Source organism: Triticum aestivum, chromosome 3A (genome assembly GCF_018294505.1).
Source record: "Triticum aestivum cultivar Chinese Spring chromosome 3A, IWGSC CS RefSeq v2.1, whole genome shotgun sequence".
NCBI lineage: Eukaryota > Viridiplantae > Streptophyta > Magnoliopsida > Poales > Poaceae > Triticum > Triticum aestivum.
Window position 1 is genome coordinate 695,018,095 of NC_057800.1, and position 26,991 is coordinate 695,045,085.

At 44.7% G+C, this 26,991-nt stretch overlaps 1 protein-coding gene, 1 long non-coding RNA gene and 1 pseudogene across 7 annotated transcripts; 2 read left to right on the forward strand and 1 right to left on the reverse strand.

Annotated features, from left to right (window-relative positions):
* Positions 1-4,953: 4,953 nt before the first annotated feature.
* LOC123063282 (uncharacterized) lies at positions 4,954-17,847 on the reverse strand. 5 transcript variants are annotated; one of them, XR_006430235.1, is made up of 6 exons: positions 17,431-17,847; positions 16,155-16,335; positions 15,953-16,011; positions 14,385-15,847; positions 5,588-5,660; positions 4,954-5,456 (listed from the first exon to the last, which is right to left on the reverse strand). It is a non-coding gene; the product is annotated as an uncharacterized lncRNA (long non-coding RNA). The 5 variants fall into 5 exon arrangements; XR_006430236.1 differs by having other exon boundaries at positions 4,955-5,453; positions 5,588-5,652; positions 16,155-16,338; XR_006430233.1 differs by having other exon boundaries at positions 4,955-5,456; positions 5,588-5,652; positions 16,155-16,338.
* LOC123063281 (uncharacterized) lies at positions 6,732-8,695 on the forward strand (annotated as a pseudogene).
* Positions 17,848-22,212: 4,365 nt separating the features above from the next.
* Positions 22,213-26,738, forward strand: LOC123063283 (cullin-1). Of its 2 annotated transcripts, XM_044487021.1 has the most exons (9): positions 22,213-22,349; positions 23,622-23,775; positions 23,875-23,968; positions 24,891-25,076; positions 25,192-25,239; positions 25,317-25,502; positions 25,593-25,679; positions 26,030-26,116; positions 26,209-26,738. In XM_044487021.1, exons 2-9 carry the CDS (start codon positions 23,648-23,650, stop codon positions 26,293-26,295), a joined length of 903 nt encoding a protein of 300 aa, XP_044342956.1. In that variant the 5' UTR covers positions 22,213-22,349; positions 23,622-23,647; the 3' UTR covers positions 26,296-26,738. The 2 variants fall into 2 exon arrangements, with proteins under 2 accessions (XP_044342956.1, XP_044342955.1); XM_044487020.1 differs by having other exon boundaries at positions 23,622-23,968.
* The last annotated feature ends 253 nt before the right edge of the window (positions 26,739-26,991 follow it).

The window sequence follows — 26,991 nt, forward strand, 5'->3', positions numbered from 1 at the left end:
GTACAATTTGGAGGTGGGGTCGAATCCAACATTGAGCCGGTCTTCATAAACACAGACTCTGAAAATTGCATATAGTCTTGTAATCCAAAACTACGTGGGCGTGGCCCAACACTAAAGTGACACAGCCGGTGGCAAAAGCCATGTTGTGGCTATGTAGTCAAGCGAGTGCAAAGGGAATTAGTAACTTAAATACTCCTATTACACGTAATGTATTATTCGATAAGGAATTTCCAAAAACTGGCTACAGATGGCCACCTATCCTCTCTTGGGCTAACATGCTGGATATGATGATCGTGTCGTGCTGGATATCGTATTTGTTCTGGGATATCCTATTTTTCTGAGTAACTTCATTCATTGTATTGTATTGGATAAGGTGATTTTCTCCTTCAAAGATTCTGACTTCTTTGTTTTTTTTCGTCTTCCCGTCCATGTAAGCCTCTCCATGACCGTGGTCCGTGAACAGCCACAACAACCCCACCCCCCACCCCCGCGTGTACTTCGGCCACTATCTTAGCCTCGTCTAAGGGTCACCCCGATCATTGGGTGTGGAAAAATTTGAGATTATGGTTAGTTACCCCACGACCTATAAATAGCCGTCTAGAATTAGAGTCACCCTTTCAGGCTAACTTTGAAATTCAACCCCACTGCTATTCCCCACTTCTCCAAATCATTATTTGGCCAATTTCTCTGTGATGGGGGGAGATTTCATAGGGGATCGGGATTTGGGAGGGAAGCAGAACTAGAGTGAAACCCAAGCTTTCCCCTGTTTTGACCAAAATATTTGAGCAAGTTTTTAACTATCCCTTTGATCTTTTACTCTAGAGGTTGGATACCCCTATGCAACGCGTGCCACCGATAATTTTTTTTATTTTGTGTCTGGCCTGATGGTTGGAGGTCGTCTTAAGACCAATCCTTAGTGGTTTGATGTTGGAATTGGTTGGCTGAGGTCCAAGGTGAAGAAGATCAAAAATTGTGTTGCATGTGCTTTGTTGGGCCTCCAGATCTCAAATGGAGATTAGTGTCCCTCTAAAGACGTGAACTTTGGAATATATACATCATCATCTTTATACACACTTTGATTATTCCATCGTACCACTTTATATATGCTTAGAGTAATTTAACTTGCTATATTGCTCACATACATGGGATATCAGTAAGTTGCATTTTTAGATACCGTATCTATCCACAATCACTAGAATCAACCACAAAAGATTAAAAAATAGTGGCTTATTCACCACATCCCTCTAGTCAGTTTTTTGATCCGTCCTTCGTAAATCTAAAGTCGAACAAAAACAACAATAAACATCCACTAATCCAAAATAAATAAATAATAGGCATCCACAACATTACAAAGCTAGCCATGTAGGATGCACAAACCAATCGCACCACCCCCTTAGCAAAAATGCCCAATTATACTTGACAAAATAGATGATTGCACTTATTTGCTCCAAGAAGTTGCACATAAGAAAAATAAAAAATGGTCTTGTTGTTTTGCATAAACTAAAATACACCACACGTGTCATTGCGGAAATCATGAAGGGTACAAATGGAATACATTTCAGAATTATTTTGGCTTCGTCGTATTTAAGAGATGCCATCATATTTTCCTTGTAAATTCACAAATTCGTTTTCATCGAATTCCAGCACTTATAGAATTTCAATTTTGCCCATTAACAACTTAACTAGCGAAAGGGCCCGTTCGTTGCAACGGGGGAAAAATTCATAATCTCCGATGACCATATTTTGCTGCATCACTGAGGTACACTATCACTCTCAATTTCGTTAAATCATGAACAATTTTTGAAATCATGAACATTTTTTTAAACTCATGAACATATTTGAAATCATGAACATTTTTCAAATTTATGAACACTTTAACATTTTTGGAACTTAAAATCAAGAATATTTTTTAAATTCATGAACATTTTATACTATTTGCAAAGTTTTTTAATTATGGACATTTTTTAAACAATTTTCTTGAATCGGTGAACATTTCTAGAATCGGTAAACAATTTTTTTTTTGCAAATTGGTGGAATAATTTTTTGTATTCACGAACATTTTTTGAAATGCATGATCATTTTTTGAATCATTGAACATTTTATGAACGAACAAACTATTTTGTAAGTCAATAATTGTTTTTTCAAATTCCCTTGCAAGTAACGAGTTCAAGGGGATTGACGACCCTCTTGCCCGCGTTGGGTGCAAGTATTTGCTTTTGTATGTGCAGGTGCTGAAGATGGGAATTTGTGTGGTTCTTCTATTGGTTCAATAATCGTGGTTCTCATTGAGGGAAATACTTATCTCTGCATCTCCTCTCCTCTTCGACGAAAATCCCAACATAGTTTACAAGTAGCAGTCTCCCACCACGACGCGTTCCAGGCCTGTCGCCAATTGGCCATCGTGCCTGCTTATGGCTCGCCCGTGCCAATGAGCCGATCCACCCTGGCTCGTCTATTACTTATGAGTGTTATTGATATAGTAGATTTGTTAGTTATCTAGTTTGATTGCAAATGATTGCTGACTCAAACATGTGGCTTTTGGTTGTAGATGGTGCAGCGAGGGCTAAGCTGGATAGGATAATGGCATCAGACAACTGCATATCAGCTGCAGTTGGAGGGACCTACGGAGCTGAAGGTGTGCATGCACATGAGAGTATTACTGTCTGACCAGAGGCACCTTCACTACAGGAGAACCTAGCTGCTGAAGGTCACAAGGTGAAGTGGCAAATTACACTCATCTTGTAATTTAATACAGTATATGCTTAGCATGCTGCAATTATCATTGCTCTGAAAATGTGTTATGATCTTTTGTTGATAATTGATCTGCTGTAGTGCACAATACTCCTAGTATCATTATTATTTATTGCTGCTGTTTTTGCCGATTCAATAGTAATGATCAATGTAGATTATATAAATTTTAACTGGAAAACAAGGTCACTCCATTTGGGGTGTAGATTATGCTATTTCATATGGCCATTGTGAGGAGTGTGGCGTTTTGGTGGCCGAGCACCGTGCAGGCCGGAATCTCGCGCCGCGCAATGCAGCGTTGCGATGTATGCGTGCCCGTTTCCACGTAGCTATACGGGGACTGCTAAAGTCAAAATACATCGGGGCCTCGCTGCTTACGTGGGCCGTGTGTGTAACCGAATTTTTCACGTGTGGTGCTAGGGCCGACCTGGTGTGTCATTATGCTATGGATGGCCCGTTACATTTACTTGGAGGCGATGCACGGGTCGTCCCCTTCATCTGGCACACTGGATATTCTAAAAGGAAAATTTTGGCACATTGGACATGAGCGATTTCGTCATCGATGGGATGGAATTCTCCTCCAAGGAGTGCCATTCAGGTAATCATTTGGCAGATATGTCAAAATTTGTGCTTCTTCTAGTTTTGGGATTTGGTTGGGTGTGCGGGGAATATCAACTACTATGATGCAACAAACCCAAAAATGGTTCTTGGTACAAGTTAATGCAGTGCTAGTTAGAAAATACAAATAAAACCGGTGACAAACCTGGTGAGCGCAATTCATTTAAAAATAGAATATGAGCACATAACGTGTTCTTTTAGGTGCTTAAGAAATAAGAAATATTATTTAAAATGAAAAAATAGCATAATTTTTGTCTAGCTTCCTCTGGAAAAAAAGTCGCCATAAAATGGTAGAGTGCATCTTATTGAAATGATTAGGAACATTGGGTAACATCTGTGGTTGGCAAAAAATAGTTGAACGGTTTCCATCCTTTGTTAAAGGGCTTGACAATAAATATTATTCCATATGCGTGATTTATCTTCTGCCCATGTGCATATAAGATATGAGGATTTCTTGGAATTTTCACACCTAGAAAATGTCGATTAGTACACTCGAAGTGCCATGGTGGTTGACGTGAGCCGCAATTACGGTATGACATCAAAGAGCTAAGGGGGGTGGTGTCTGTTCAATTGGTAACGAAATTATTAGTGCTAGGGGAGCGGTTGTTGTTTTTTTTAAAAATGCTTGTATAAAACGACAAACAATCCGAACGCATTTTTGTTGATAGTGTGTGAAAATTTCATCATAAACTGAATCCGTGCGAGGGTGGCTGTGTTTATGTGTTAAAAAGGAAATTTGTCACCAGAATTTTCTAACAAAAAAGATGCAAAAGTAATTTGGAAAATGCATCTAGGCAATTAATGCATTTGGAGGGAAAATGTCATTCCGAGATGTGACAGGCAAAAAAATTTGAATTATGCACAATTTCTCTTTTCTTTAAACCCGTCAAGCAAGAAATGATGTTTTCATGACTCGAAAAGAAAGAAAGAAAGAAAGAAATTATGTTTTCAGGTGATTTCGTGCACTAAAATGGGCATATTAAGTTGGTGGTTACACAGTGACGATTTGTCCTAGAAATTTGATACACCAAGTTGGACGAAGTGGCGCAGCTCATGGTTTGTTAAACTCGCCCTAGGGACCATGCGATGTGATCTTTCCCAGTTCGCTTCCTAGCCAGAGTACTATTTGAAGCATAGCTGCTCATATTGTTTTCTCTTAGCTGCTTCACCAAGTCTCTGGTATCTCTACTCCTAAAGGAGGAGTCTGCGGTTGTGATGGTACGTTCGTACATCGTTCGCTCGTTCGCCTCCCCTTCGTTCGTTCACCACTCCTTCGTCACACCCTCCCACGTGAAAGTCATACATGGAAACAATTCAAAAGAATCCAAACAATAATATGGAAACAAACCCAAAAAATCAGCACCATCGTAGCCTTCCTCCCACCCTCCTAGCCTGAGTACGTGCTAACAACAATTAGCCTTCCTCACCCTTGTAGTGCAAAAGTAATATATCTCTACTCCTAAAGGAGGAGTCTGCGGTTGTGATGGTACGTTCATACGTCGTTCGCTCGTTCGCCTCCCCTTCGTTCGTTCACCACCCCTTCGTCACACCCTCCCACGTCAAAGTCATACATGGAAACAATTCAAAAGAATCCAAACAATAATATGGAAACAAACGCAAAAAATCAGCACCATCGTAGCCTTCCTCCCACCCTCCTAGCCTGAGTACGTGCTAACAACAATTAGCCTTCCTCACCCTTGTAGTGCAAAAGTAATATATATGGGAAAAACCCACAGAGAATCCTAACAATAATTAGTCTAATTATTATATACTAAACATCATGCACGAGATAAGGAAAGCCCGACAAGATTGATTATGCCTTCAAACATCTCCACCATATTTGGTAGGAGTATGTATTTAAGTAGTACGTTTCTCCATCAAGCAAGGCGATACATCGCTGCGAGATCACACCAGGTCACCAAGACGATACATCACCGGGAGATCACACCAGGTCACCATGGAGGTCACATGAGTTTATTATCACCATCTCAGCGTCGCTTTCATCACCCGAAGGTGAGTTCACCTTTTGACAGAGCCATCTGTTTCTCCGACGTGGTGCCGTCTTTCTTGTGGATCTTCATGGCGAACTACTACAAAAAAAATGATTCTCATAGTTTCTGCAATTCCTAGGCCAGATAGGTTGTAATTACACAAAATCACTTATCAAGAAATATTCTGCCACGTCTTTGAATAAACTTCAAGAATGAAACACAACGCTCACCTGCATATCGACCGCTGGTGGTCTCCAGGGACTTTCAACCTGGGCAATAAGAAATGCAACCTCACCTAGCAAACTTATACAAATTCATTAAAATTTAGTTGTCTGCAGAAGACAATAATGTTCGCACAGAGGAAAAACTGCGTATGTAGGTAATTATTATTTATTTTTCTTTGTTTATGAACCATGGTGTTGAAGGTTCAAAGGGGCTTAATCACTATCCCGGCACACCTAAATATCTCTAAGACATAACAATTGTCCTCAGAACAAGAATATGCCTACCGCTCTGCTTCCCCCTGCTCAGGCGACCGCATCGGCGGCGGCGACCTCGCCGGCCGTGCGTGGCTCCTTCCTCGCCTGCTGGTCCATGCCACTGCCCCCGCCACCGTCGCTGGCTAAGTGGCCAGCTGCTCCATCTCCTCTGGCCATTCTGCAGCGGCTGCCTGACGTCGCGCCATCCCTCGGCTCAGATCTGGATCCGCCGCCCCGCCAGCCTGCCCCAGCCGTCGCATCAGGCTCGGGCGTCGAGGAGGAGGTGGCTGCTTCTCCGTTGGTCGCGCAGCATGGGCTGCTGGCTCAGGCCGCGGTGTGTGAGTCCTCGCGCTCTCTGCTTGCCCAGGGCATTCAAGGCGATGCGGGCTCCTCGCGCTCTTTGCTTGCCCAGGGCATTCAAGGCGAGGCGGGCGTCAACCGCGGTGGGCAGCCTGCTGCTGCGGGGCATTCAAGCCCGGGTGCGGGGGGCGAGGAGGAGGCTGATGTGACCGGCGGCTGGTAGCTCGTCCGGACACGCAACGCCCCGCGCCGCCCGGCTTTTGCCTCGCCGGCATTCAAGGCGCATTCCATCCCAAGCTGGCTTAAAGGGAGGTGTTGCCGCTGCATCGCCCCCGGACACCGAGCTGCAGACTGCCGAGACCCCATCCGCTGCACTCGTTGCCTGGAGAACCACCACCGCGCCCGCGACTGCCGGAACAAGTGGCGCCCGCTGAGCTACCTCGCCCACCTCATCGCTCCTCTGCCGCTACCCCGTCCTGTTGTCGTGCCTCAGGAGGGCACTGCCCCATGCTTTGGTGCGGGTCGAGGCTGGGCGCTTCCTCCCCAGCAGCCTGCAGCGGCCGCCGTGTTCCCCAACCTCGCCGCCGCTGCTCCAATGGCCCGCAGACTTGGAGACGCTGCTTCAAGGCCAGAGGTGGACTACGTGGTCATCCCGGCCACCCCGAAGATGCAGGAGGAATCGGCGCTCCTCTCCAGCAACGCAGCTGTCGCCTGGCTCGAGGGGGCTCGCGACGACGTGCCCGCTGCAACTGTTGCGGCAGCTTTCGCTGCCAAGTTCGGCATCAGGCAGGCGGACGTCACCGTCGTGCGCCACTACCCCGAGAAGTTCTTTGTCTGGTTCATGTACCAGCACCACTGCGCCAATGCAACGGACCGCGGCGACTTCCACCATGACGGCCTCCACATCTTCGTGCGCGCCTGGCGCCTGGAAGCCCATGCTGAGAATGAAGACCAGCTGCATCATGTGCGCCTCTGCATCGAAGGAATCCCGGTCCATGGCTGGAACAACTACGTCGCCATGTTCGTCATCGGGCGCGGCTGCTCTCTGGACTACATCGAGAACAGGTCACTGCGAAGGGAGGACACGAGGTACCTCGCGCTGTGGGCGTGGACCGCCAACCCCGACGCGATCCCAAAGCTCAAGTGGCTCACTTTGCCGGCACGCGGCCAGCGTCGGCGTAGGCGGCGTGGCCTGCGGCACCGCATGCTCATTCATCTGGACCTGCATGAGGACCACTCCAACGCACGCGAAGACGGTGACAACCCTCCCGCCCCAGACGTGAACGAGTTCATCTGGTACCCAGGCATCGTCGACGGTGCTCCGCCTCCTGGTCGCCGGCGCGCGGCTCCAGCTGCTCGCGACGACCGCCGCAACGCGCGGCGCGACGATGCCGACGACCGCGACGGCGGCCGCGGTAGAGATGGATCAAGAGGTCGGACGGGGTGGGGCGACCGCATCCGTCGGTCTCTCTCCCGCAACGCACGGGAGCGCCAGCGCGGGGCGAACAAGGACCGCTCCCGTGATCGCTCTGGTGGTGGCCGCCGCCACGATGTCGCGCCTATGGGTATGCTTGCGGCAATCACCACCAGGGACGAGGTCAGGGGTCGCAGCCCGGTGCGTCAGGCGTCTCCACGATCTGGCCACCGTCTCGCCCACGACAACCTCACGCCGCCCAACTCCCCGACGTCGGTGCTGCCATCAACGCCTGGTTCTAAGCATGGCGGCTCGGCTGCGTCCTCGATGTCCGCGGCGGCGCGGGGCGCCGTCGTGCTCTGCGCTCCGGCTCACCTCGTCTCCCTGCTGCCATCGCTTTCCCCGGCTCGCCCCTGGCTTTGAGGCATCCCCGACCTCGACGACAATGCCGCCACTGCCGCTGGTGTCATCCCACACCCCTGCCGCCCCTGTGGCCACGGTGCTGGTGTCGGAAGACACCGCTCCTCTGTTTCTGCCGTGCCCTGAGCCTATCATCGCGGATCCCCCAAGGGCTTCCCTACCACTGATGGCTGCCGGGCGGCGCAATACGATGGCGGGGATGGACATTGCTCGTGATGGCACCGGTGGCCTATCTCTTCGCCGCTCCAGTGCTCGGCTACGCAAGGAAGGAAGACGCAAGGCCATTCCGGCTGCCAAGGCAGCAGAACTGCTGGTTTGCTGTAACCTGGGCATTGTCCAGGATGGAGAGGATGTCACTGAACGGGCTCTGCTGCAGCTCTCGACCATGTTCAAGGAGCAGCTGCCCCTGGACGTGCTGGCGGCCTTGAGGGCCCTTTTCAAGGTCGATGATGTGCAGGCAACAGCGGTGGAGGACGCGCTCATCAACCACGGCGGCGCGGATGGCCTGGACCATGAGATGGTCTCTGGCGATGTGGCGAGGCATGCACCAGAAGAATAATTGATGCTCCAGCTCTACGCCTGTGCAATTTAAGTTTCAAATGTTAGTTCATCTTTGGTTAGCTTGTGTGCTCCCCGATGTTTGTTACCTCGGATGGGCATGTCCATCGAGGGTCGCTACTCTGTTCGTGGTTGCAGTGCTGACTGCTAGTTATTCCTGCCTTAGCTCTTGCCTATGTGTCTCCATGGTGCCAATATGTTAGAGCAACCTGTGAACATCCTAAGCTGGAACATCAGGGGAGTAAATGATCCAGATCGTCGGGCTACGGTCAATGAAACTATTTCCGCATCATCGTGCCAAATCGTTTGCTTGCAAGAGTCTAAGCTTGAAAATATCGATTGCTACACAGCGGCCTTCCTGGGAGGGCAAAGGCTTAAAAGGTTTGCCCAAAGACCTGCCTCTGGAACTAGAGGAGGGATCCTGCTCCTTTGGGATGAGCTTGTCGTGGATGTGAGCAACATCACCCTCACGACATTCTGCCTTTCAGCCATGATACATGTCAAGGGCACCGAGGTGCACTTCAAACTAACAACAGTCTATGGCCCGACCGATCCTGCATGCAAGGATGCATTCTTCAACGAACTCGTCAGCCAAAAGCCACCAAATGGGGTGATGTGGCTAGCCAATGGGGACTTCAACCAAATCATTCGTGCTAGCGACAAGAATAAAAGAAATGTTAATAGGAGCCGCATAAACCGCTTCCGGGCCGCCCTTAACACTTGTGAATTGCAAGAAATACATCTTCAAAATAGGCGTTTCACATGGAGTAATGAACGAGAAAACCTGACTTTGTGCAAGTTGGACACCTTCTTCTGCAATGCTGATTGGGATGTCCAATTCAGCACCCATGTTCTTCATGCTCTGTCTTCTTCTCTGTCGGACCACTGCCCCCTATTACTCGTAGACGACAGGGGGCCTCGGAGGCCTAGGGCTTTCAAATTTGAAAATGTTTGGACCTCTATGCCAGACTTCTTTGAGGTGGTGGAGAAGGCCTGGAATGAGCCATCAAACCACACCGAGCCATATCACGTGCTCCACCACAAGCTCAAGAAAACTGCCCTTCGCCTGTCGGAATGGAGTAGAGGCCTATTCTCTAAGGCAAAGATCCACCTGCATGCCGCCCTGCTGGTGATCCTCCGGCTTGACCAAGCCCAAGAGGTGCGGACCCTTTCCGACGAGGAGAGCGACCTATGGACAAAGCTCAAGTGGAGGGTGGTTAGCCTTGCAGTAATTGAAAGGGCCCGCAAGAAACAATGCACAAAACTGACCAACCTCAAGGAGGGTGATGCAAACACTAAATTTTTCCATCGACGGGTCAATGCTCGGAGACGGAAAAATCACATTCATAGGCTAAAGCACAATCAAGGGTGGGTCACTGAGCACGAGATGAAAGAGGAGATTATTCATAGACACTTCTCTAGCGTCATGGGGCAAGGGCCCCCCAGTGCGCTAGACCTCAACTGGGGGGAGCTAAATTTAGAGGAAACTGACTTGTCCACCTTGAACGACTGCATCACCGAGGAAGAGGTGAAGGAGGCCATTAACGAGATGCCAAAGGATAAAGCGCCCGGGCCGGACGGGTTCACCAGAATTTTTTTCAGTAAATGTTGGGGCACTATCAAAGGGGATGTGATGCGGGTGGTGCACCTCTTCCAGGACCTCCATGGAACCAACCTTCACTGGCTCAACTCGGCAAATGTGGTTTTGCTTCCCAAGAAGGATGGGGCGGAGGGCATTGCCGACTACAGACCGATTAGCCTCATACACGGGATTGCAAAAATTATTGCAAAGATTCTAGCGATCCGACTATGACCTCACATGGATGTTTTAGTTTCCAATGCCCAGAGTGCCTTCATCAAGCGAAGGAGCATCCACGACAACTTCATGTATGTACAGAATCTCGCACGCCAGCTACACAAAAGCAAGACTGCATCTCTCCTCTTCAAACTTGACATCCGCAAGGCTTTTGATTCAGTGCGTTGGGAGTATATCCTCGATCTCCTGCGTAGGAGGGGTTTCCCATGCAAGTTCCGCAATTGGGTGGCTGCTCTCCTAAACTCTTCATCATCCAGGATTCTCCTCAATGTGGTGCCCGGCCCCGCAATCTTCCACCGCTGCGGGTTCAGGCAAGGGGACCCCTTGTCACCTCTCCTATTTGTCATCTCTATCGACCCCCTTCAACAACTTCTCGAATTGGCTACAAGAAAGGGGCTACTCCACAAGATCCGGGGTAGAGGCACTATCATGCGAACCTCCCTGTATGCGGATGATGCCGCGGTATTCATGGCGCCCATTAAGCGAGACATTGACAACCTCGCCGCCATCCTCAAAGGCTTTGGTGAGGTCTCAGGCCTCCAAACCAACTTCAGCAAGAGCTCGTTCATCCCAATCAAATGTGCACACCTAAACCTCGAGCATATCACCCAAAGCTTGCCGGCGGTGAGGGCTTCCTTTCCGATGAGATACTTGGGGCTTCCACTCTCGGTGTGGCAACTCAAGAAAGTGGACTTTCAATTCCTAGAGGACAAGGCGGCGGCTAAGCTCATCCCATGGGAGGGTAACAACATCACCACCATCGGGTGCACCACACTTGTCAAATCTTCACTCGCCTCGCAAGTGGTCTACTACATCACGCCGTTGATTGTCCCCCCGAGCATCTTACACAGCACAAACAAGATTGCGAGGGCATTCCTTTGGTCCGGCACGGACAGGACGACTGGTGCCAAGTGCAAGGTCAACTGGGACGTGGTCTGCCGACCTTTTGAGAGGGGAGGACTCGGAGTACTGAACACAACAAAATTTGCAAGAACCCTAAGACTGAGATGGCCTTGGTTCGAGTGGAAGGAACCAACGAGAATGTGGGTCGGCATGGGAAATCCTTGCGATGAGATGGACCTCAACCTCTTCTACGCATGAACAACAATCACGGTTGGTAATGGGGCGAGGACCCCCTCTTGGGAAGCTCCATGGGTTCAAGACCGGAAGCCTAAGGAAATCGCGCCTCTTATCTTCGAGGCATCCTCGAGGAAAAATTGTAAAGTCAAGGATGCGCTCCTCAATGATGCATGGATCTCCAAGATTAAGATCACGATAAGCTTCACCGTCGAGCACATTAGACAATTCATAAACCTTTGGACTCTCATCAATGGCTTTCATCTTGTGGAGCACGTCGAGGATGAAATCATCTGGAAGCACACTGAGAACGGACAATACTCGTCGGCAAGCGCTTACTTGGCACAATTCATGGGCTCTACACACTCTCCGATGCCACATGCGGTGTGGAAAGCCTGGGCGCCACCTAAAGTGAAGTTCTTTGCGTGGTTGGCTATCCAAGATAGGATTTGGACAGTTGACAGACTGGCAAAGCGGGGGTGGCCAAATTGCGACCTTTGCCCCCTATGCAAGTGTGTTCAAGAGTCCGGCGCCCACCTCTTCTACAAATGTAGATTCACCATTCGCCTCTGGAATTTGGTCAATGAATGGCTACACCTTGAGCACCTTCACACTCCTACATGGCATCTTGAGCAATCTGTCAAAGATTGGTGGGTCAACCGCTCCAACATCTCCATGCCAAATCGCAAGGCCCGGACTTCCCTTGCCATGCTAATATCTTGGTCTATTTGGAATGAACGAAACGGGAGGGTCTTCCGCAACAAGTCCTCTCTGCCAACAATCTTGCTCAACAACATCAAGCTTGAAGCTAAACTCTGGGTCGCCGCAGGCGCAAAAAAGTTAGGGACCATCATTCCGAGAGAGTAAAATCCTTGTAGTTGCGGGCCTGTAACAAAACATTCTTCTCCTTCTTAATTAATATATGCGGCAAATCTTTTGCCCGTTTCAAAAAAAAACTATCCCGGCACCATTTACTATTACAGTATTTTATTTTGCCCTTTTTGTCTGAATTCTCCCTCATAGCATCTTTACTGCCTTAAATCGTAGCACCAACTATTTTACTTTGTCTATGAACCACAATGGTGAAGGTTCAAAGGTCGTTAATCATTATCCATGCAACATTTTCTTATAATATGTCGAATGATAAGGGAAAAAGCTACCTGTATTCTCTAACAAATTGTGGAGACATAATGTCTTAATTGATGATTTGAAGCTGACCATCTTGTAATCTTAATTGTTGTTGTGGAACAGTCATACAGAATGTTCATATGTGAAGCGTCCACCCAATCAGCTACAATGCTTCCCACAGCTGGTACCATGACAGCATTGGAGCCACAGGAGCATGTGGGAACATCAAATGGTATTACCCTTTCACACGGCGTTTCTACCATTGAAGTATGGTCATCTATACATCTAGATTTATTAAGTCTAACCATGTACTAGGTATATTGCTTCAATGTGAGTCTTGGATTTAACAAATTACACACTGGCCATGCAGAAAACCCTACAGCACCTCAAGGAGCACCGAGTGGTGCTGAACATATTGCTTCCCATGCAAGCGTTAAAGAAGACAAAAATCAACAAAGACGGAACCGTGATAAAGCAAGGAGAGATAGCCTAACACCCGAGCAAAGGGAAGAAGTGAATGCACGTCGAAGAGCATCTAGAAAAAATAGAACTATTGAAGATAGGAATGCAAGCCAAAGGGCTGTCAGAAAAAATCTGACAACCAAGGAGAGGCAAGAGATGAATGCCCGTAGAAGGGCAGCGAGTAAAAATATACCAGTTGAGCAGAGGCAAGAGATGAACGCTCGTCGAAGAGCACGCAGGCAGAGCATACCACCGGATGAGAGGAATGCCCGTAGAAGGGCAGCGAGTAAAAATATACCAGTTGAGCAGAGGCAAGAGATGAACGCCCGTCGAAGAGCACGCAGGCAGAGCATACCACCGGATGAGAGGAAGGCATTGCGGGCTCAGCGAAACGCGGACCTTGCAGCTAAGCGGAAGACCCCGTGCACTGAATGCATCGCAATGCCTTGCCCATATGCATATCTCTAATGCGTCACCATGTGCTGTTACTGAAGTTCTCATGTGTCCAGTCTATATTTGCCAGTTACTTGTTAATCATGCTTTCCAGAATTTAGCGTGCGATTGCTATTCTATCAGTCCTCTATTGAGGCAATTATCAAATGAAAGTTATACATATGTACTTGCAGATAAAGTTATGTCTAGCATAGTCTGTCTGAAAGTTCATGAGCTACGACTTAAATGGGTTCCTGAGCTATGACTTAAATGGGTTACAAATTATTATCCTATACCTAAATCAGAGGACCATAGTTCTGAACTAACTCTCCTATACCTAAGTCAATGGCCCATAGTTCTAAGCTAATTGTTCTGCACCAATTTCCAACTGTACAACTCAGATCTGCAGCAACTGATCATTGGGAGCTCTACCTCTACTATGATGACCGAGAAAATCAAGTCTTCTTCCATGAACTGAAGCCAACTTAATCAAATTGTTATGAACAATTTAAATTTATAGCTCGGTCCACTTTTCCTACCCATCATCACCGCAGGTGCTTGCAGCAGATTGAGCGACAAGAGGACTGGTCGCCCCAGAACAAGATTCCTCACATTCGCTCGTTAAGATACTCGATTTGTTATATAAAAAGTTCTATCCATTGTAGTGAAACCAATTTAATCAATTTATAGTTGACACTGATTTTCTTGTTATTGGCCATGGCTTGAATCGTGATCAAATTATCCCTATGCACTAAAGTCAATTTAATCAATTTCATAGTTGACAGACACTAATTTTTTATTTTTACTATAACTTGTTATTGGCCATGGATTGAATAGAATAACTATCATATTATCTCTACGCCCACAAGCATAGTTCATGCTCCTAGGAAACAAGCAAAAACTGAAGCTCACGAGAGGAACAAAGAAAAATGAGAATTTACCTGTGTGGTTCTATCATGTCTCATGTGGAGGTACATCTGAATGTCCTTGCGAGTGAAAGAAGGCACCGCGGGAGCACTCCATCGCGAGCCTGCAGAGTCCGGGTCTGCCGCCTCCGACTATGTGCATATGTACCAGGACGTACACTAATATGAAAATGCTTGTGTCTAACTAGACAATAAATAATCCAGCAACAATCATTATTGGCAAAATTCAAGCTAGGAAGGAACATGACAGAGAGGCAAAAGTAACTTTTCAAAAGAAAAAAAGGGATATTGTGAGGTTAAATAGATTTCACATTGAAAGCCACATTAAGAAGATCTACCTTATGAGGATTTCACATATGTGCATTTCAATGATATAATAAATAAATTTCACATATGTGCATTTCACACTGATAGGCCCATCTATCTTATGAGGATGGATTTCAAAAATTGCATAGGTTGGTCTGGAGAGAGAAATGGCGAGGAAAACGTGAAGTAACCAAAGTATCAAGAAGTATTGTGAGTACCCCTAGGTATGAACATCTCCAGGCCTTTCTCTTCTATCTAAAGCTGTAAGAATTATTAGGTTCTGCTTATGCTTCACAAACTTATTACTCTTCTGACCTTGGGCTCTTCATTTCCGCGACAACCTATCCTGGATTACTTTCATATTTAACTAACATCCATTAACAGTACAAAATCTGAAATCTAAAGAGTCGATTGCAGTAGTGCATCTGTTCTTCCCCAATAGAAAAAAAAGGAGACACAGAACAGACAAAACAAAAACAAATGGATGCAGAAAAAAACACTTAAAAAAGACTAACCGTCATTCAGTACGAGCAAAAGTCAAACACCTTTGGTATCCTGCCCGTTACTCTGCCAGAAATCACATACTTGATGATGCCAATAAGTATACAATCATACACAAGCGCATAGAAATCAAAACCACTTGTGTGCTTTGAATCAACAAGCAAGGTCAAAAACTCCGTGTGAATCTGATCCCTGGAAGATGGAAAAAGGAAGCACGACATTGCGATCACCATGAAGCATATGAAAGTGTCTTCCTCACTGAGGAAATCAGAAGATATGAGCATGTCTCCAAAGAAAGTATTGTTTGGCATCTTCGTCAAGCTGAACCGAGGCAAAATGAAGTTCCTCACACTATCCTTGTCTTGTGTCGATAAATCACCACAGTTTGGCAGGCCCAGCACACAATGAACTGAATCCTTTGAGATAGAAATGATCTTCTTATTAGCAACAATGATTTGAGATGACATTATGTCTACACATTCGACAATCCAGCGGACAAATCTTTACGGGATATCAGTTTTCTTAAATTTCAGAAGAGGCTCGAACCCGTATTCTGAGATCATATCCTTCCAACCACTGGACATATGCCTCAAGATATCTGCAAAGTATTTTGTGGAAAACACACTGAACACATGCCTCCCTGCCCCCATAACCTTTTGCCTCTTATCCTGCTGAAAGGCAATAATCATGAGTGGAATGTCAGGTGTAACTAACATAAAAAGAATGAAAGCGAAGAGGAAAAAAGGACCAAAGAAGAGGACAAAAAAGTGTAATACCTCAGTTTCGAGGTCGACATTCTTGCAGAATTTTGAAAAATCTTGAGTGATTTGATTGCCTGTTAGATGACATATGAAAAAGATGTTTATATCAGATACTTTCGCAATGGAAAGAAAAAAGAGATTAAAAAATATGTGCATACCATAGGTCTAGAAAAAAATAGAAAAGAAGAGAAAGCACATGAGAGAAAGAGATGGATACCTCCTTTCTAAAAAACCAAATAAAGCATCTTCTAATAACTTCTTCCTCGTCGAAACAGATTCTTCATCACTAGATGCAATGCTCTCATCGCAACTCTCAGTGTTTCGCGAACCGTCATCAGGGTCGTAGTTGGGTTCATGGCATCCACTCATTGATCTCTGCCCCCCAAGAATCCCCAACCCTGCTGTTGAAAAAGTAAAAAAATGGAAGCAAACTGAAAAACTCCACATAGCGGACAAGAGAAAAGGCTACAAGCTGTAAAATATGTTGAAAAAAACACGGATGGGTATTTCCCCCATTTTGCAAACATAGCTTCAGCAGCCGCCGCCTCGGTGCAAAAAAAAATTTGTTAGATGGACAGTGTCGTTTTCATCGAGTATGTATGAGGAACTTTCCCCTTGGACATTGCTTTACAAAATCAGAAAATAAATGCCGGCATGGTGCGCGCTGATCATTGTTACTCGGGAATTAATGACTTGGTAAAACTAGCTAACTATCCTACCCTAAACGTTAACTGAAGAAAGCGGCACCTACTGGAACCTGAAAAAGACACTTACTGAAGATGTTCCCTACATGCTGGATTCTCTCTCTTCCCATCCCCACCCCCACCCCCACCCCCACCTCCATCACTAAAATGTTGCGTGTTACACAATCTGCACCTTAATTTCGAAACCTCAGTCTGAGAGAAACACTGAATAAACTTACACCTTCCACGGAAACTACAACCATAACTGAATAAAATGACACCTAACACTGAAACGGCTGAGAGAGAGAGAGATGCCTGGCTGTTCAGAAATCACGGAAACGCTAAGAACAAAATACAACACTACGAACTACTACCAAAATCCTGAACAACTACGTACAAAGTACTAACAAAACTGAATGGCACATCTGCCCAACACATACATGCGCACAAAACCGCCCATACGCTAGGCCCAACCCACTTTGTGTGTGGATCCTTAGTACATATAAGTATACTCATATCAATTTTCATCACCAAAACGTCCATAATCTGAAGAAAAAAAGGGGAAACATGCTGAGGGCAAATCCCCCAAATTTTTGTATCCGCGAAATCGAGCGGCATAAAAGTATCTGCTGAACTAATAACCCGGACATTACTATGATTCTCATCAAATTAGTCTGAAACACGATGAAAAAACAACCCCCGCACATCAAGGGATCTGCGCGCATGGCGCGCGGGGATGAACACAGAGCTGCACGACTGGAATAACTAAAATCAGAGTTGTAGAGAGGGGAAAGGGATAACTAGCCATACCTCCCGCGCGAACGGCGCCGACGAACGGTTGCGACATCACCGGCGAAACCCTGCTGGTGGCGGGACTAGCAAAAAATCTTCGCCGCCCTCCTCTCAGTACCTCCCTCTCTCCTTCCCCCTGCTCCTCCATGACAGCGGCTCCCCTTCACAGGGCTGTGCTGCGGCAGCTTCCCGCGCTCCATGACCTCCAGCTAACCCCTTGCTGCTACTCCCGGACGGCGGTGACCCCCCTCCACCGCCACCGCCTCCGCCTCTCCTCCCCTTCCCTTCTCTCTCTGATACAAAATGATTACTGGGCCGCCGACCACCACCCAAAAAATAATTAAAAATCGTGTGGGTGAAAACAGATTGTAAGATTGTTCTTAAAAAACGAATCCGGGTGTGGGTGCGGAGCAATATAGCCACCCGAAGAGAGAAACAACTGAGAACCGACACGCGCCACACAGGGATAGAAGGCAACGAGCGAATAAACCAAAGAGAAAAGTCTGGAAAAACAAAACCCTTCACGAACTCTTAATTCTAAATTAGGACCCTGTATTTATCAATCCTGATCAATCCCGTCTTTAGACCTGTTTATCACACCAGGAAAAGGGTCAATCCCGAACGGGATGCTCACATGTCATCTACATCTTCTTCTTCACTCTCACTCTCTCTCTCTCTCTCACTCGCATGCCCGTGCAAGTCCAAGAATATGCGGACAACATTACTAACTTGTCGCAGACTCGCAGATAATAACTATGTTACTTAGTAGTGGTTGTCTCTCCATGGCATGGTGGAAAAAGAGATTAGCATGCTTGACGTTGTGAATATTCATGGCGTACATGTTTGGGCCCTTCAAGTGGGGAGAAGATGTGTGTGACAAGTGGCCCCGCTTAGTCGGTGAGAGAAGTTATGATCCATTAGGGATTATCTGTTTCTCAGCGCCCCAAACTGGTCTACGTCAGTAGAAGGTCGGGATTGACTGGGATCGATAAGTACGGAGTGCTAATTTCAGGGATTGGAATTTCATGGTTTAATTCAAACGGGCTCTACGAGTTTAAGGTCTTTTTATTAGATTTTTCTCTAAACAAAACAGCGTTACGATTTGTGCAGATCCGATAGTCACAAAAAAGGCCTGAAAAATTGAAAATAAATGACTGAAAATTAGAAAAAAAATGTTCTTTTATACATGTGAAATTTGACATGCATTATGTTTATAGATGCAACCACACAAAACTAAAAAGGCCCGTGACAACTCACGGACATTCTACTAGTACCTATCTATGTGCCAGTGCGACTTCCAGTGCAGCTTCTCCATGCGGTTAACCGATGGTGCATGGTTGTGCTTTGTTTTGTGTTCACATATGTACCACCCCTTATAATCTGATCTAACCACCTGCATCAATGCGCCGCATCCACACCTTGTCGAGCGGCTTTTTGATTGCAACGGCTTGCCCTCACACTGATAGTAACTTTTTTCAACTGTTTAGCGAATCTCAGAATCCGTAGTATCGTTTGTTGTCAGAAGAATTTAGTTGGACATGATCTGTTTCCAAATGTGAAATCTCTTGTTTGGTCCTGTATTTGTGTTGCTTTTGCTTGGTGTATCACCTAATATGCAGCCCCCCCCCCCCTAAAAAAAACCCAAATTGTAGTTTTCCCTTTGAGTAAGGTTCGCTTAATGTGGAGTTTTCTGCTTCAGGTTAAGAAAAGTTAAGTAATAGTTCTTAAAAAGGGGGGGGGGGATGCAAACCTAAGAAATCATTATCATCTAAACAAAAGAAATTGATACAATGGAATACATATGTGAATGAGAAAGTTGATCATGTATTTTATAAGACGTTGAACAAGTATTTGAAGAAACGGTGAAATAAATATTAAAAAATGTTGAACAACAATTTGAAAAAAATGTTGAACAAGTAATTTTGAAAAAAATGCTGAAATAAGTATTAGAAAACATTGACCCAGAGATATGAAAAAAAATGATGAACAAAAAATTTGAAAATGTTTAATAAGAATTTAAAACTGTTGAACATGTATTAAAAAATCTTGACGAGTGTATGGGAAATGTTAAACTAGAATTTGGAAATTGCTGAATAAAGTAGTTGAAAAGTTGAAGACATACTAAAAAAATGCGGAACGAATATATAAAAATTTCAACCAAGTATTTTGAAAAAATGTTGAATAAAGTATCAAAGTGTTGAACAAGTTTGTGAAAAATATTGAATAAACGTTTGGATTACGTTGCACGTGTATACCCAAAAATGTTGATCGCTTATTAAAAAATGTTTTTCACGTATGGAAAGAAGTATAATGAAAAACGAAAGGAAAAAATGTTTTTCGCGTATGGGAAGAAGTATAATGAAAAACGAAAGAAAAAATAAATAAAAACCAAGTGAAAAAAAGGAGAAAACCAAATATAATGTTGAATAAGAGAAATTCGAGGAAAAATAAGAAAACCAAACATGTTGACCGAGTCAATTCCGTGCCGTGTACATGAGGCAGGGACTGTTGCGCGCGTGAACGAGACATGCAGGTGTGCTGCATCTCTTGTGCCTGCTATGCAGCTGTGCTGCACTCGTGTGCCTGCTAGTGTACGTGAGCCAGCAGTGATTATTTAATACTAGCAAATACGGGCACTGTACACCAGACTATTCTATGAATACAGTCGCTATACAGTAGCTTTATGCATGCTGGGCATCGATCACGCCGAGCACTGACGGGGCTGATTTCGGCCTGCAGGGTGCTCGGCCACCAAACACTATTTTCGCATTGTGAGCCATTGCTTAGGTATAATAGAAAGTGTGCATTGGTGTTCGGGAAAATAATAAGTTAACCACTATGATCTTTTATAATATTATGTTTAGTGTCACTACTATCTAGGTTCTGGATGGTCTCCATGCTGATGGGTCTTCACAGTTTGCAACATCGTAACTGAGTTTTTTCATTAGAAATTTTGTTTTATCAAGGATCTCTATTTACTTTCCTTACTTGTATCATCCGAAGTTCGGAACTGATGAACTGATGTTAGATTTGTTAATTCAACATAATGATTGGATTCATTTGTGCAATGTCTGCTCCCCTAATCTTATTAAGTGTTGGCACTAAAAAGGCAAAGCATTGTGTAGTCATTCATCACGCACCACGCCTTGAAAACATTGATGTTTTAGCCCCTATGACAAAGTTGTGACCTTGTGGAACAGAGTCTGCTACAATCAAGAGACGAATGCCATAATTTTAACCTGGCCGTAGCGTAATTTTGGGCCAGGGATTTAATCTTAAAATATCCCATTTCAAAGTCAAAACAATCATAATGGATGCAGTTACTAATTCATGATCTAGCATGTATAGAATAAAACCTTCATTCTCGATTCTACGAGATTTTTTTATGAAAGTGTTTCATTTGCTCCTCTTTAATGGAAGTTTCATTTTCTCAGAATGTATCCTAATTTCTGGCCTAATTCTTCTCCGGGTGATTGATTCAATCTCTGATCAAAAAGATAGACCTCATCGGATCCTTACGTGCAATCTTGTTTTTGCTTCATTCTTTTGGCCCTCAACATGTGCTTGATGTTGTCTTTCAGTAGGCTGCAACACGTGTTGTGTGGCTGACTCGGCATCATCCGGAGCAGCGTGAGATGTCCAAATGTGACTCATGCAGTCCACAATTTTATTCTATTGTTTTTCTGAATCTATATTCAGTATCCTCATTTTTATTTCCTTCCCTAAATGCTCCTTTCTTTATTTCCTAGGACAACTCCTTGATACCCAATGAAACCAAGGTGGGACTAAAGTAAACCAATATTTGCATCTACTATCCAAACCGATATAGAGATCTACAGTCATGGTATTTCATTCGGTCTTAACATTGAGATCATTGTCGTGTCTTGGTAACCATCATGATGTACAGTCTCGGTGATGTTAGCCAACGATACCAGCATCCATCGGAAATCTGGAACTATGTATCAACATGTTGTACACGTGCATGCCTGTAAGACAAATAATTCATGGGCTTCTTACCTATTTGTTTTCGATCATTCTTCCCTTCGACTTCAATTTGGAATATTGAGGGCCTAACAAATCAGAAGCATTTTAATTCCTCTCATCAATCAGCTTATGTGCTAACTGCCTAGCAGCGGTGTTGCGAGAGCACATGCACACCATGTCAGACCCTGGCTTGCAAGACCATGCCCCTCGCCGACCTCCATATCCCCTCCTACTCCGTCAGCGATGACGACTACCAGAGTCCAGCACTGGGGTTGGTGGCGCATGGTGAGTTGCCGTGGGGCATGGCAGGAGGTCACAACGCGCTGGATAAAGAAAAAAAAAATGAGACCAATCCAAGGGCTAACCCTTGTTGGCTTTTCTTTATAGAAGAAATTCCGTGAGCACCGCGCGTTCGTGCCGGGACTCGAACTCGGGTGGGCTGGCAGCAACCTCAGCTGCCCAGCCAACGGGTCGACGCCCCGTCCTGACGACGCGCTGGATAGGGAGATGGGATTGGGAGCATGGTCCTGCAGGTGTTTTTCTTTCTTTTTCTCGCGCAAACTGATTTGGTTGATTTATCATGCTGATTGCGGGTTGAATACGCAAAAACACATGGATCTTTCTGCAAAATTGCCAACAACATACGAGCAGCAGTGACAGCCGTTTTATTATTAAATTAAAATTAAAAATTAAAAATTATTAGGTAAGGAGTAAAGACTAAATCATAAATATTATATTAATAATAATTATATATGTATATATATATATATATATATATATAGGTCCAGAAGTTATTAAAAAGGAGCGCACCAAAGTGCCAAACCCCTCGAAAAAGCTGAAACCCCTCCCCCCCTCAGTCCCCCATCCGCCGTCGGCTGCCCTCCCCACCCACCCCACGAGACGACGGCGGCGGCGACGACGGCGAGCAGCACCCGATCCTCTCCCCCTCCTCGGTAACCTCCTCCACGTCCTCTCCCCGCGCCCCTCCTGGTTGATTCCGCTTTTCCGTATCCGATCGATTCGTGCTCCGTTCCGAGCAGTCTGTTCGCTCCGCCGTGGGTCGGGAATCCGAATCCATCTGCCTGGTCCGTCCTCGAATGCGTCCGTCCCCGTCGGTCTGTTGCGAATCCCGTCGCCTGCTCGCCGTCGCTGCCTTGCTGAATGCCGCCGCTGCCGTAGGGTTTAGTTTTTTTTTCCTTTCGCCGCGGCGAGACCGACGGGGTCATCGAACCCTCGCCGCCGCGCGGCCTCTCCCCTCCCAGGCCTCCTCCGTCGAAGCACGGAAGCGGTTCTATCGTGTGGTCGCTGTTCCTCCCCTCTGGCCCGCTCTACCGGACTGGTGTGGAGTGGGGAGTGGGGAGGGGAGATTCACCCATCTAGGTTCGAATTTTCCTTAGTAGCGACTAACCCTAACTTGCTCGAATTGTAAATAGGTTTATCCTGGTATTTTCCTATTTTCCTTGCTGGGAGCAATACTAGTGCTAATCCAAGGTGGGATGTTTAACTGAGGCCTCATGCTTCCTTGTTAGATCGACCCTGTTCGTGCTTTCTTGATACATGTCTTGTTAGATCCACCCTGTGTGCGCCTTCTCGATGCATGTAGTATTGTTCTGTTACTACAAATTAACAGTGAATGCTGAACTTTGGTTAAATTCTCTTCCTTAATTTGTGCTTGTATAGTTGTATTAAGCACACCCGTTCATCTTATTTTGGATATAAGTAGGCTTTCTATTGTGAATTGAGTGTCACTCATTTGGTGGGGACGCTAGAACGCTAACCTGCCCACCAGGGTTTGACTGCCATTAGCAGAATTTATTTGGTGGGGTGCCTGGTGTCTCGTATGTTCTTGTACAAACAATCCAACAAGTGCTAGTGCCTTGTGGCCGAGTCTTCTTTCATATATACAAATAGGCTTTCTGTTTTGCATCATATGTTTATAGTTAAATATGGAAGACTTGAATGTTGAAATGCGTAGACAAAGTTTCAAATCTCCTTGCAGAAGTTGCGGCCTAGTTTCCTAAATGGCACATGAAGGCTCCTGGAACATTGTATATTAGTGAAATTAGGAGTATTGTTTGTATGGTATCGTAGGCCTTTATTGAGTTTGTATATCCAACTATGTTGGGTGATATTATTAATACCAGAAATTGATGCCTTTTACATAGTAAACAATTGTTAGATATCCAACATAATAGTTCTTCTTACAGATATTTCCATTGCTTCAGTTCACTGCAGGAGCAAAGCAGTAAAAATGAATGTGCACCTCAGCTTTGAGGATGGCTGGAAGGTCCTGGAGCAGGGCATTGTGACATGTTCAAAGATTTTGGAGGGATCCACTGGTACAAGGCCTACTGTTGCTGAGTACATGAATTGCTATGAGTATGATTCTATCATTATCACGTGTAATATGTATATCTTAACTATTACCAGTGAAGCACTTAAATTTGTTGCACATGATATGTCCATATACTTTTCCAGCTGTGCTTATAGAATGGCGGTGCAGACAACCAGCTATTGTGAAGAGATGTACAATGGTTACAAGGCTACACTTGCAGAATCTGTTCGTGCACTGGTACTATGTCGGCCTTTCATTCCATTTCACAGTTTTCTATTGCCGAGTCAGTATTTGTAGTTCTAACCAATCGATGCATTTAAGAGTGAGGAATTGATAAATGAAATCTTGTTTTTTAACTACTGACTTTTGTTTCCTCTGTTAGATCATATCTGCTGACCTAGTATTGGAAAACTTATTTAGGCATGGACGCATGTTTCTCCAGATCTCAGTGTTGGACGGCTTATGTCCATACTATCATAACATTCACAAAAGTTTAGTATCATAGTGTTGTGTCATCTTGAACCAAGTTACAAACCAGATAATGTGAGAACAGATTATCTTTGACATATTGTGTAGGATTTCTTGTTGTAAAAGGAAACTTGGAACTAATTTCTTTCATTTGAAAACTAAGTAGAATATTGTGATTTATGTTGACATAGCTATTTCACAGCACTTCCTGCGTTCTCGTGATAGTTCTTAACTAAAGCACCAAAAACAAACTAATGAAAGTGCTGCTGCTACGCTTTTCAGACTACAGGACAGCAGGTTTGATATCATACTTGCACATTCTTGCATGCATATGTAATTTCCATGATATCATACTCCCTCCATCCATATATATAGGGCCTAATGTGTTTTTCGAGATTGCCTTTGACTATTGATAAGATTGACACTATACGAGATGTATAATGTGAAAATTATATCACTGGAAGCTCCTTTCACGTATGAATTTGACGGTATGCTTTGTGTAACTTGCATGTCAGATATTATTGCTCTAAAGTTAGCCTCGTAAAACGCATTAGGCCCTATATATATGGATAGAGGGAGTCTATAATTTCCATGTATCTCTTTGCTTTGGATGTTAAAGAAATGCCTTTGTTAGCATCAAAGATATGCATCATTCTTCCCTCTGTTGACTTTTTTCTGCTTATGTACTTAGGTTTGCCCCCATCTGATGCACCAGAGAGATGGCTACCTTTTGAGACAGCTTGCGAAAATGTGGTCTAACTATTGTATCATGGTTAAATGTGTATCTGGCTTCTTCAACTATTTGGACCGTTGCTTTGTTGAGCAAAGAAAGCTACCTTGTCTTGAAGACACTGCTGCCACTTCTTTTTTCTCTACAGTAAGTGACTAAGTGTTGTGCGAGAAATATTTTTGTTTTTACATCTGTTTGTTTTTATTACATGTTTCTTACACATTTTCTACCTAATATTTATGGACTTTTTTCCTTTTGCTAGGTCTTTTCCTTCTTCAGTCATGAAGTATCAGACGCTCTGCTGACTTCGGTAATTCTTAGATAGCTATTTTTGCCTGGTTGTTGTTAAAAGCATTTTCTTCTGTACATAACAATTGATTGATCCAGATTCGCCAAGAGCGTGATGGAATCAATGCTGATATGGACATCTTGATGGGCATTATGCGTGGCATATGTCGCTCTGAAGTCAAATCCTTCATGAAAAATGCTGTTGTTCAAGATACATATGCTTACTACTCCAGGAAAAGTTCTGAATGGATTGTTCAGTACCCTCTACAAGATTACCTTGCCAAGGTCAGTAATTTAATCTTAACTAATGGGTCAGTAGGTGTTATTTATTTCTTTTTAGTTTCTTAACACTGTTTATATGTGTGATATCTGTAGGTTCAGGATTGTATGGAGAAGGAAACCATGAGATTGATGAGCTATCTGAGTATTGCTGAGGGTGATAGCACAGAGCTCTGTTTGAAGGTTCTCTTTAATTAAGAAAAAATAAATATGTTTTCACTTTGCAGCTTGAACATGTCTGCCTTCTTCCAGTAGTAGTATGTAGGGTTGGTACCTCTTCTGTTGTGTTATTTGATGATTCATATTCGGTTTCCAATATCTGTGTCCTGGACATTTGGTTCCTAGTATTTTGGTCCTGCTTCTAAAATGCCCAAATAAGATGTTAGTATGAAAGTAAAATACGTTATTATGATTGGCTCAATTAGCAAATGTCTTAATTGTCTTCGACCACAGAAATTCAACTGCTTGAATCATGCAAAATGCTATTTCCTGACATATTTCTGATCCTTCTACTGCCTCCACTCCTGTTGCAGGTTGTTAGTGCTCCATTGATGCAAACTTATGACAGCTATGCAAGAGAGAAACAGATTGGTGGCCAACTTTTGCTTCAAACATACAAGGTGAACTCAGTTGCACTCGCATCATCGTTTGATACTACATAATTTGTTTTTCCTTTCTGGATTACGACTAACCATTCCATTACTCATATCAGACTGTAGAGGATGATCTGCTGGCCAGATGCAATCGCTTGACAATTGACAGCGGTGTGGACAACAGTTCTGGCAGTTACATGGAGTAGAAAGGAAATGTTCTTCAGCTAACATTCATCGATAACCAAGCTTACATACAGGAAGGGGTTCTAGAACATGGCCTACATCTGGGGGAATTTTTTGTGCGGTTCGGTTTTTGGTACCAAAGCAGAGCTCGTGTACTCTGGATTTTGTTGGCGAGGTTTGGCTAGATTAAACGCTATACTGAATCTGCAGGGGATACCTCTTTAGGGCCGCCTCCTACCCCATTATGGTTAACAGCATTTGAAATGTACATGATGGCGGGTCAATTTATGCCAATGGCAGTTTATTTTGATTGTCATCTAGCGAACATTAGGCCGGTCAGCACCTAGCACTCTTAGTGGCTGGACATGGAGTATGTCATGACACCAGAATGATTGGTGCATTGCCTGTGCCTTTGGCGTGCTTCTGATGCTGTCTATGGTTTAATCTTATCTATGACTTGATGCTACTTATCTGTGTTTGTGTGCTTGCCTGCATCGCTAAACTGTAGATTAGATGGGTTTCTGTTTGTTCCTGGTTTAGTTTGCCGGTAAGGTTGCAAAGTTGCTATTATGACCTAGAGCCAGTGTGTGGTAATTGTTTGCATTTTTAGATTCTATAAACCCAACTTGCATTATGAATGCTTCATGGATCCTATACCTGCTTGTGGCCTGATTTTGAGTGATTCTCACAGCATAATCGTATGTGAATCTCATTTATTG